Source organism: Alnus glutinosa, chromosome 4 (genome assembly GCF_958979055.1).
Source record: "Alnus glutinosa chromosome 4, dhAlnGlut1.1, whole genome shotgun sequence".
Lineage (NCBI taxonomy): Eukaryota > Viridiplantae > Streptophyta > Magnoliopsida > Fagales > Betulaceae > Alnus > Alnus glutinosa.
Genome location: NC_084889.1, coordinates 16,912,026 through 16,924,132, shown reverse-complemented (window position 1 = coordinate 16,924,132; position 12,107 = coordinate 16,912,026). Strand labels below are relative to the sequence as shown.

General features: G+C 39.1%; 1 protein-coding gene across 2 annotated transcripts in view; it reads left to right on the top strand.

The window, feature by feature from the left end:
• Positions 1 to 12,107, top strand: part of LOC133866809 (protein FORGETTER 1) — a 50,327-nt gene that overhangs the window by 10,637 nt on the left and 27,583 nt on the right. For both annotated transcript variants that reach the window (XR_009899925.1, XM_062303458.1), the window contains exons 2-8: positions 6,291 to 6,356; positions 6,496 to 6,669; positions 6,751 to 6,881; positions 7,079 to 7,155; positions 10,491 to 10,672; positions 11,204 to 11,281; positions 11,722 to 11,854. Coding sequence is in view for 1 of the 2 variants with exons in the window: in XM_062303458.1 (XP_062159442.1) it covers positions 6,291 to 6,356; positions 6,496 to 6,669; positions 6,751 to 6,881; positions 7,079 to 7,155; positions 10,491 to 10,672; positions 11,204 to 11,281; positions 11,722 to 11,854 (841 nt within the window). In the remaining variant the exon portion in view is untranslated. The remainder of the gene's footprint in view (positions 1 to 6,290; positions 6,357 to 6,495; positions 6,670 to 6,750; positions 6,882 to 7,078; positions 7,156 to 10,490; positions 10,673 to 11,203; positions 11,282 to 11,721; positions 11,855 to 12,107) is intronic.

Genomic DNA, 12,107 nt, shown 5'->3' with positions numbered 1-12,107 from the left:
TTGTGGATAATCTTAAGAAGAGGCATATCATAATTGTGGACAGATGTTGCTTGTGCAAGAGAGATGAGGAATCAGTGGACCATCTCCTTCATTGCGATGTGGCTTTCGCTTTGTGGAATAGCATTTTTACTCGTTTTGGTATGTCTTGGGTTATGTCTAGAAGAGTTATCGACTTGTTTGCCTATTGGTGGAAGTCTGGAAGGCCGATGAGTGCTGTGATTTTAAAGATGGTGCCAATTTGCATTTTTTTATGTGTTTAGAAGGAAAGAAATCTTAGGTGTTTCGAGGATTTGAAGAGTTCCATGGAGGATATTTTAGCTTCGTTTTTTCATACTTTGTATCTTTGGACGGTGGCTTTTTTTGTCCCCACTGTCGATTAGTTTTGCCGATTTCCTTGTCTGTTTTTCTATTTCTAGTTAGGTGTTTCATTTTGTATACTTTCAGTATACATAGGGGTGCCTTACGCTTTCAATAAGACTAATTTACTTATAAAAAAAAAGGAATTAAAGAAAAATTTATAATTCTTTTGTGTAAATTTCAGTTAGTATCAATAAAATGGCAAGTAATACACATATAATTAAGATTTTGCACCAACGTCCACGTATCAGTGGTAAGACAAACCCGAGCACCGGTTGTTAAGAACATTGCCCTCAACTTTTCCTTCTCAGATATATTTAAAAAGACCAGTTTATTACTGATGAAAAAAAGAACTTTTCTTTCTTAGATATAAAGATCTTTATACACTCCTTCATCACAGTGTAACGAGAAGGAATTTGAAACCTAGACTCAACTTTTTTCATGAAATCGTGAAACCCTTCACCCTCAACAAACTTAAAAGGCAACTCATACACAATTATCATCCTAGCCAAAGCTTCCCTTATTTTCTTAACATTATATTTCGCAATGACAAGATTACCGACAGATCCTTCTCCCACTTGTCCTTCCTTCTTAGCATTAAAACTCAACTTTGATTGTGACTTATCTAATTTGCCAAACCTACTAGGATATTTTTTGCAACTATTTTTCAGATGTGATAGCATGGATAAAGTACCTAGCCTTCTGGAGCGACTACTAAACAATTTGTTACAATATTTGCATTTTGATTTAGGATCTTCGGGATCACCCCCCTCTACCTTGGTAAAATGTTCCTATACAAATGATGTCTGCTCATTTTTTTTTTTTTTTTAGGTTTCGGTGGGAGACTTGAACTAGGATTCTGAGTACCAATATTTGTTGTAGGTCCACTACAACTATTACCAACGCATTCAACATTCTCATTATCAATAGTAGGCGTAGTGTTATCTAAAAGACTAGGAGTAGATGAAGCCGAAGCACCAGCAATAGAACCAATATTCTTAGCACCACTATTTGAATTACCATCCATTAATCTACGATTAATTTAAAAAAAAATCATCAACAGTTTATAAAATATTACCATTTATTAAAAAAAATAACATAATTAGTGCACAACAAAAATAACAAGCACAATTGCACAAATATCATCATGCATTGTCACTTGTTAGTGTATAGCAAAAACATAAGAAACAAACGCATATCAACAACTTTAATAGGATTCATAAACAAATACTGAACATATCAACAAATATTGTGCGTAATTCCCATTAGGGTTCTTTATATCTATTGATGCATAAGAAACAAACCTACCAAAAAAAAAGTTCATATGTTGCAGGGATCGTTTGGATGTCATGGCTCAAGTGGTTGAGGGGCAGTGTCTTGAGGTCTCAGTTTCCACTCCTAAGATTAAAGGGAATACAGAACTACAGAACTTTGAGTGCGATATCAATTATGATGCTAGGAGTCTTGGTTCTACTTGGGGCAAAAGCAAGAGGGGTCTTGTCGTGCTATAATGTTGCTGAGGGTTTTTGGGTTTTTGTTGGAGTACTTTGGGGATTTCTGTTGTGGTTGGGTCTTTGTGTGTGTTTCTTTTCATGTTTCTCGTCTTTTTTGCCTATTCTATTTTTGCATCCTTTTGTATACTTCTTGTATGCTTAGGGGCACCTACATTTTTTTATAAAATTTCTCTACTTCTATATAAAAAAAAATGGAATGGTCATTCCATTCTAACTTCTTATATTTTCAATAATACCCATTTCGTGTATCAAACGTGCTCTTAGTATACGAATGGCTTTCAGTGAACTTTTCCAATCATGACCGTTGTTTATATACGTTTTCTTTGACAAGCTGGATACCGTTATGAGTAAATGCAAGAAATCCCCCCAAAAATAGAAAGCTATTAGCAGTTTGGTAGCTCTTTGAACATTTCTTTTTGAATAAGTAATCGAGATATCATTAAAAGTGTAAGGTGCTCCCGGGTAACACATGAAGTATACATGAGAGAACACCTAACTAGAAGAAGAAAAAAGAACAAGATAATCATGATAACTAATCATCACAGGAGAAACAAAAGCAACTGTCTAAAGATACAGAGTATAGAAAACTAATGCCTTAGTCTTCTCCAAAGACCTATCAGGTCCTCGAAACTTTTGTAATCACCACAACAGGCATGAAGGTATCATCTTCCACACTGCAGCACTCTGAGCGCTATCAACAGTCTACCAAAATGCATAGAAGTTGACTATTTATTTTTTTTGACAAGTAAGTGAATTATCATTAAAAGTGCAAAGCGCAACCCAGGTACACAAAAAGTATACAAGAGAAATGCTTAATTAGAAAAAGAAAAAAGAATAAGGAAATCATTAAAGCTAATTACTAAAGGAGCTAAGTACGCAGCTGTCCAAGTATAAAGAGAATAAAAGGTCTTGAGCTCTTGATCCTTGAAATTTCTATTATTTTGTTCCCTCCACAGGCACCACAAAAGGCAATAAGGCACTATCTTCCACATAACAGTACTCCAAGAGTGACCACCCGTCTACCAGCAAGTGAACAAATCAACTACCCTTTGAGGCATCATCCAAGACAACCTGAAGTGTCTGAAAATAGCATTCCATAAGGCGCAGATGACTTCATAATGGACAAGAAGGTGGTCCACAGACTCCTCATTCCTTTTGCACATGCAACACTTATCAACCATGATGACATGCCTCTTCTTAAGATTGTCCATGGTAAGAATCTTTCCTAGAGCCGCCGACCATGCAAAAAAGCCACTTTCAAAGGAGCCTTGGTCCGTCAAATACTCTTCCAGGGAAAAGGAATGTCATCTATACAAACAATGACCTTATTGAAGGATCGAACATCAAACTCCCCTTTGTGAGAAGAGGGGAATACAACAAAGTGTACAAGGAAGCCAAGACATCTACCTCCCAATCGTGAGCCACTTGAATAAAACTAACATCCCACTTAAGGGAACCACTAGAAAAGTCTAAGTGAGTTGCAACAAATGCATTCTTCTCATGAGCAATGCCATATAAAACCAGGAATGGTTCCTTAAGGGTCATCTCTCTGCACCACATGTTTTCCCCAAATTTGATCTTGAACCTGTCTCCTAGCTCAAATCTGGTATGGCTAAAAAACAAATCCCACCCCCACTTAATATTCTTCCAAAGCCCCACCCCATGTGGCCTAGGGGGATCAAAACACCACCCACCCCAACCACTACCAAATTTAGCATCCACAACAATTTTCCCCGAAGCCTCTCTCTCATGCACATGACGCTACGAGTCTACGACCACTTCTCTAAAAGGGCCCTATTGAACATCCTCAAGTTCTGAATAAGTCGAGTATTCGTCTAGGCATAACCGAAGACAACCCTAATCTACTAAAGAAAACATTCCATAAAGCCCCGGTAACGTCACAATGGAGAAGAAGATGGTCTACAGACTCTTCATTTCTTTTACACATACAACACCTATCAACCACGATGACATGTTGTTTCCTCAGATTGTCTATAGTAAGGATCTTACCTAGGGCCGCCGACCAAGGAAAAAAGGCCACCCTCAAAGGATTTTTTGTTTGCAAAACACTCTTCCAAGGGAAATGAGAGCCATCAGTGCGAATCAAGACACTATAGAAGGATCTAATAGCGAACAAACGTCTTTTGGAGGGGAAACCACCAAAGCTTGTTAGTTCTCTGAATAGTTGATCCTCTCCTTTGTTCAGAAATTTCAAACCTCCTTCCCATGCACTTCTCTTGATCTGTTTTTCTGTTTATACCTTTTTTTTTCTACCAATTTTCACTGCCCCAGGCTTACAAAATTAAATAAATCAATTATCAATGAAGTCCCTCTCGCTAGGGTACTTTTGGTTGCTTTCTGGTACAAAACAAGGTGCTGTTTTTTTTTTTTTGATAAGTAAGAAAACTTTATTAAAAAAGCGAAAAGCGCTCCTAAGTACACATGAAGTATACACAGGAACACCCAGCTAACCCACAGAAAAAACCCACAAGAACCTACGCACGCACAAAACCCAAAGCCCCCCAAAACCCAAAATCCAGAAGAAACTCCCAAAAAGCCCAAACTACAAAATACATCCCAGAAGAAACCCCCATCCAAAGTACATGAAAACACCCCCAAAACCTTAAACCCGAAATACAAGCAAACCCAAAAAACAAAGGGTAAAACCCAAGAACAACAACCCTCAAAAGATCCCAAGCAAAAACCAAAAGCCTGAAGAACGACCCACAAACCAACCCAAGCATACAACTCTACAACATAAGGTTTTTTCCTTTCCTACTCCTAGTAGAAGGCTTAGTGTCACCATAGTTGATAGATATATGCAGATTCAGAAGCTCTCTCTTGCCTTTGGACTTTTGACGCGATATCATCTTGTCACGCTGAAATTCTTCTTCTATGGCATCCCGAATTGCCAACGCCTCCTCCCCAAAAGCACCTTCTGACGCCCAATCCAAAGGCAATACATCCCAAAACGGGGTGCTGTTACCAATTGGGAAATGTAGGAAAGGGGATGTCTACCAGAGGATGTTATCTCATAGGACAGAGCACTCATCCTATTTATATATTTTCTTGTTGGTTTATTTTGTTTATTCATATTCGAAACTCAACATAGTGTGAGGCAAAGAGAAGAACCAAGATTAATAATAAAGGGCGAAGGAAAAATAATAGCTTTGATACCTTGCGAATTGTTGTCTCTCTCTCTCCAAACTACTGGCATCTAATAGAGAAGTGAAGAAGAAGTGTGGCAAACCACTTGCATCTAGTGGACAGGTGAAGAAGAAAAAGTGTGGGTTCAGAAACCTAGCGCTGGATACAAACATCCCAAATATTGAGGTGTTCTTGAAATAAAAATTCTTCTTTATTGAGGAAATCATTAGTAAGTTCCAGCAGTTCTTTTTGGAATTTGGTTAAGTTAGAAGTCACGAGAAAAGTTTGGGGAGCACTTTGTAGATCACCATAATGGTTATCCATAATCTTGTTCTTATATGCAGTTTATAGTTAACTGATTTATGTGTCCTACAACGTTAACAATATGATCATGCACCTTAATAATTCAGTAATAAATTCCACGTACCAGCCTCACCTATATGTTATCAGATATGTCCTCAATGTACAGATTAACACTATGAGTGGACATTATTGCCAGAAATACAAGTGCAAGATGTATTAGGACATTGAGACATGACTGAAAACTTTTCTTTTAAACTGTACCTTACTTGTTCTGCGCTTTCAGCAAGCTAGAATGTAAAGTAAAATACATATCTGATGGATGCTTTACTCCTTTTGAAATACATTCAATAAAGGAACGTATCAAGAAAGTATTCGAAGGAACATCATCTTTTGGGATTATGTTCCTTTCTTTCTTTTATGAACGTATATGAAGGTAGGCTTGCCCTTCTTGTGGCATATCTTTTGGCATCAAAATAAAGAGTATATTAAATTTCATTTTACAAGTTGAATCTTTGAAAAGTGTGCATGGGAACTTTTTTGGGAAGATTATTTTTGTTGGATTTAGTGTTGGTTATTATTTGTTAACAAAGGGATAGGAATGGTGTTGCTTTCAGTTTGTCTGATAAATGACATTGATCATTCTCAGGATATTTTTTTTTCCTATTTATTTTCTGTTTTGGGCTAGGAGAAATAGAATCCATCTCTATACTCTTCGTGTACGAGGATTTTCCTCTTTCTTCAATAAAACTTCTTGTTGGATAGGTGTTTTCATCACTTGCCTTTTCTGTTGTTCATCAGGAGTCCTTAAAGTTTCATGTTTGCATTGAACACTTGATGATTTCTGTTTTTTGTGAAACTTAAGTACATTGCTTGGCTGATATATTTTTTCTTATTGTGTTTCAGTCTAAAGTCCTATTAGTTTCCTCACATCTATAATTCTGTGCTCCAAAAAACATTGTACTTTGTCAGGTAGCTATTGAAGTAGAGCGAGAAGAAGATGAAGGTGGCATGGTGGGAGAGACATTTACGGACTATGTGAGTCTTTTGCTTTTCAAGACTATATGATTTGAAGTGCTGTTTTGGGATTTTCTCTCCTTTCTTCTGGTACCTTGAATTTTTATTTTAAGCTTTGGAACCAGGATTTCAGATGACTTTTGTGTGATTCTTTTTGCAGCGCCCTCCAAAACTTTCTATTGGACCTCTCCATCCAGATCCCATTGTGGAGACATCCTCCTTATCTGCAGTGCAGCCACCTGAACCAACCTATGATCTAAAAATCAAGGATGACCTGGAAAGTTCCAATTCTTTGTCATGTTTGCAAATTGAGACATTGGTTTATGCCTGTCAGGTTGCTTCTTTGACAGAACTTGTGGTTAAGAATTCTTCCTCTGCTCCTTTTCTTGTAAGATAATGCGAATTTCTATGACAGAGACATCTCCATCACCTTCCCAATGGTGCTAGGGCAGGATTCTTTGTTGGAGATGGAGCCGGTGTGGGTAAAGGTCGAACAATTGCAGGATTAATATGGGAAAATTGGCACCATGGTAGGAGGAAAGCCTTGTAAGTTTTCTGTTGCAATCTCTGTGCGCATGTTTTTTGGCTTATCAACTTTAATTTTGATTTTTTTTGGGGAATGTCTACTTGATTTTAATTGTTCCTTGAAACGTATGATAACTGCATATGCTGCTGGCAGTACTTGTGTTTTTTAACTCGTGTTTTGTAATGCTTTTTCTTCCATTTTTAATGATCTTACACAGGTGGATTTCTGTTGGTTCAGACTTGAAGTTTGATGCAAGAAGAGACTTGGATGATGTGGGAGCAACTTGTATTGAAGGTAAAAAAAGCCTTAAATTATAGTTATCTTAGAAAATAAATTATATGACATAATTTGGTTATTTTAGATGGTAAAGATTCTCGCTGGAGTATTATAATTCTGAAAAATGCTTTACTTTTGATTTGTGTTACACTATATAATTTTGGAGGATGGAGGTTGGGGATTGAAAGGACTAGAAAAGACAGATGTGATGTGATGTGACTTCCGCAGATCACGTCAAGCTAGCAGATCCATTCTCTTCGCTTCCTTGCTTCTCGTTTTTGCTGTCGGGGTTTGAGTTTCGTCTTTCCGGTTCTTGGATCTCGCTTGTTTCGCGCATAGGGGTTTCAACCGGTGTTTCCTCTTGTTGGGTTTCTCTCTTCCGGCGACAATGTGATTTTCTGAGTCGGCCGTTTGAGAGTTGGGTGGGTTTTGAGATGGAGAAAAGCTTTATCGTGGAGTCGAAGATTTTTGTCTTCTCGGTTTTGGATGGGGCGTCGATGCTGAGGGTGGGGGAGAAGAGAAATAGTTTTTATGGCGAAATTATCATCAATTCTCAGTGTGCTGAGTGGCTTGCATCGACATTGGAGATTCTTTTGGGTTATCCGGAAGATCTAGATTTCATCAAATCCTTCAGGAAAGGATCGAAAGTCTTGATTGCTCGGAGAGGTGGGAATCAAGCTAGTCGTTTCTTAGAGGCAGAAGATTTCAGGATGGGTGGCCGGAAAGGTTTTCTTTTGATCCTTGAGGGGCATGGAGGGTGGGGATGGCACAAATTCTCCGGCGAGCTAAGAAAGGCCGTAAATTATCTCTCTACCAAAGTGGGTTGTGGGTTTGGGTCCTCGCTTGCATCGGTTATGGAAGATGGGAAGGAAGAAGAGGTAAGGCTGGGTTTGGCTCCTTTGTGGAAGGGGCCCTCCTTTGTGGAGATACTGAGGTCAAGTTCGGTCTCTGCAGTGAAGAGGGCACCCATTGTGCAGGGTCGTCAGTTTGGGTGGAGGGCTTCGCCGGCGGAGCCATGTGCTCTTGATATTCTTCCGATGGTAAGGCATGCAGAGGTTGAACCGAGATCGGCGGTGGATTGTTTCTCGTTGGAGTCCCATCGAATTGCTCTATTTGACTTTGATCGACATCTTCGTCCGCAGGGTAAGAAGATTATCTCTTGGTCTAATATGAAATTTGAATTTTCGACAATGCGAACGTGGAGTAAGCTGGGTACCGGGTTTAATTTGGCATTGGGCCGGGCTGTAAGGAAATTTCTGGACTGGTTTGTCAGGTCGAGGCTGGGTTAAAATCTTTCTGGTTTCCGCGTGGCCTGTCTCATACCGAAACATAAAGCTTCTCGTCCGTCGATGCCGTTGTTGTCTTCTGGGATGTTTTTGGTTCGGAATCTCCTGGGGGTTTGGAGGTTGACACACTAGTAGCCACAGAGTGCTTGGGTCCGGCGTCGACGATTCCTGTTGGGTGTTCCCTTCAACTGGAACCCTCGTTGTCGTCAGGTACTGGGATGGCTTCTTTAAGTCCTCTTTCGGGGGTGGGTATAGTAGCTTGCAGGTGTTTCAGGTGCCGTCAAGCAAATTTTCAGCCTCTAAAGAATTTGGGTTTCCCCCTTCGCTGGCTTCGGATCTTATCCTTTTGGCGTCTCCAGCTCTTTCTCTGGCTCCTGTCTTTTTCTTCACTCCTTTGAGGGCGCCTCAGATTCCTCAACCATGTTTTGCCCCTCCATCTCTCTCTGGAGTGGCTGTTTTAGGAGAGAAGCTGCGTTCTTCCCTCCCTGTGGTGGTTTCTAAGCCTTTTCAATGTTACTACAGGAGGGCGAAGGAACTGAGGGAAGGGCAATCTGTGAAGTAGAATGATGTGTTATTTTCTGAGTCCTTGGAAGCTGCGAAGATGACTGTTGGCTATGCTGATAAGAAGGTTACGGTTGCAGAGCCGCTAGCAAAGAAGGTGGTAGAGCCTCCTGCGAAGAAGAAGACAGAGACTCCAGTGAAATAGGGCCTCTTAAGGAAGGGTTTCTCAACCTTCCCCCGATAGTTTCAGTCCCTCCCTCGTCGCTTTAGGAGGTCAACAATGTCGAGGTGGTAGGTCCTTCCTCCCCTCCGAGTGGTTGCATAAATGGTTTCTTCCAATCCCAGAATTGGCCAGTCGGTTTTGATCATAATGGGGAGATTGTGGTTTGGGAGGAGGAAGATGATTATTGGGATGGATTGCCCTTGGATTGGGTGATGGATGGGGTTTTTGGGGAGGAGGTCATGGCAATTCGGGATGCCGTGGAAGAGGAATTCCAGCGGGATTTGATGATTGCGCGCCATGAGCCTAAAGGCAAAAGGGAGCTACTGAATTTGCATAGCTCCATCAATTATAGCGACGGGAAATATCCCTCTAGGCGTAGGAAAGGCAAGGCACACTTGATGTAGGCTAGTTGTGCCTTGGCGGGTGGTGGGTTGTCATGTTCTTAGTTGGGTCCTTTTGTAGTTTGTTTTTGGGTGTTTTTTTCGTCTTTTGGGGCCTACGTTTTGTGGGTTCTATTGGGTTTTTACGGGTTAGCTTTGGTTGTTCTTGTGTACTTAGAGGCGTCTTACGCTTTCATTAATAAAGTTTTCTTAGGCGTTTCTTTGTGTATACTTCCAGTGTACTTAGAGGGGCGCCTTACGCTTTTTTTCTTTATATAAAATTTCATTTACTTATCAAAATATATATATATATATATATATATATATATATATTTACCTATTTGTTTCACCAAAAAAAAAAAAAAAAAAAGACAAGAAAAAGAAAATCGCGTAGTGGTTTAAGTGTCCACATTGTTCTTTTGGAGTGTTGGGGAGTAATTGTAACAATCTTAAATTTAAGTTGGATTCTTTATAATAAATAAAAATTCAAATAATTGTCTTGCGTGATTTCTTGGTGTTTTTCAGGATTTTAAGTTTTTCGCTTATTTACTTTGTATATGGTTACCTCCTTATTTGTAGATGTGACGTTGCATGATTTAACTCTTCATGTGTATGTCTGGTTCACTTTGTTAAAATAACATGAAGAAGAATATTAGAGAAGCACTTGTAGGGCACAATGCCATGCTAACTGCTTAAATATAGCTTTTGGTTGCTAATTGTGGGCTGGTTTTGTAGGGGTTTTTGGGTTTTTCGGGTGTTTTTTCTCCTTCCCCCCTCTTTTCTGTTTTGGTGTCCTTTTTGTATACTTCCTGTATGCTTAGGGGCACCTTTACGCTTTAATAAAATTTTCTACTTATCAAAAAAAAAAAAAGTGAGGATTTTAGAAATGTTAATGGGATTGTTGGTGTTATTCCTTGCCTGATGTGCTATATGTTTCTAAAAAGTATATATTTTTGTGTACAGTGCATGCTTTGAACAAGCTGCCTTATTCTAAGCTTGATTCAAAGTCTGTTGGGGTCAGGGAGGGAGTTGTGTTTTTAACATACAGCAGCCTGATAGCATCTTCTGAGAAAGGTCGGTCTCGTCTGCAGCAGCTTGTGCAGTGGTGTGGATCAGGATTTGATGCTCTTGTCATATTTGATGAGGTACTAGACTTTAATTCGGAAGGGTTTTCTAATGGGACTTGTCACTCCTAGTGTAATTGTTTTACTTCTTTTGATAAGTAATTGCATATCATTAATAAAGTGCAAGGGGCACAACCCTAGTACAATGTAATTGTTTTATTTGTATAACTGATGCAATTAAGTGTTCCAAGGTTTCAATATTTTCTTTTATCTTCTAAGTTTAAAGGGAGTTGTGAAGTGAAGAATTTAGAGTGCTCGATTAATTATGATGCTAGAGGTTTTGGTTCTAGTAGGGGCAAGGCTAAGCGGCCTAATGTGATGTATTAGTCTCGGGATTTTGTGGGCTGGTTTTGTAGGGGTTTTCTGGGTTTCCTTTTGTTTGGGTTTTTCGGGTGTTTTTTCCCTTCCCCTCTCTTTCCTATTTTGGTGTACTTTTGTATACTTCCTATATGCTTAGGGGCGCCTTTACGCTTTTTATAAAATTCTCTACTTATAAAAAAAAAAAAATTTTCTTCTATCTTTCATTGCTAAGGGTCAATGGCTTCATTGTAGTGCCACAAAGCCAAAAATTTGGTACCTGAAGCTGGAAGTCAGCCAACGCGAACGGGTGAAGCTGTTCTTGACATACAGGTTTGTCCTTTAAAACTGGACATAGTAAACACATGTTTGCGTAGAAGGTTCCTCTCACTCTGTCTCTCTCTCTGAGTCATCTTTCTGAGATTGTTAACTTTTGTTTTAGAGCCTTTGGTATTGTTATACTTATCTCTTGTACAGTATTTGGCATGGGTGTTGTAGTGGTAGTGATTATATATACTTTTAAGTTTGGGGAGTTTCTACTCTTTTGTTAAGTTGGCTCTTAGCTATTATCTTTTGTTGCCTCAAGCTAGTGGCACACAGAAAAAATAACAAATCAAAAAATTAAAAAAAACCTTGGTTTGTGTTAGATGATGCTCCATAGAAAAGATAACAACCGAAGATGATGGAATATGCTACTATTGTTGTAGAAGGGAAGAGAATTGTTTAATTAGGTTTCCCTAAGTCTTAATGTTCAAACTTTTTGAAAATTACAGGCTCGACTTCCTGAAGCTCGTGTTGTTTATTGCTCAGCAACTGGTGCATCCGAACCACGTAATATGGGTTATATGGTCCGCCTTGGTCTTTGGGGAGCTGGTACCTCTTTCCTAGATTTCCGTGATTTTCTAGGTGAGATTTTTTTTTTTTTTCTCTCTCTCTCTCTCTCTCTCTAATACATATTATGTCAAGGAAACAAGTTAATTTAGTTGAGTAATTATATTAAAGGTGAGCAGGAAAAATAAAGAGTTTACGACATTATGATAGCTGCTTTAGTTCAGTTATCTTATGACCGTAATTATAGTTTACATATTGCATCTCTTGTTTTGAATGATTGAGCCCATTGCCACTCAGAGTTTGGAATGATTAGAGTCTTGAACTCTTT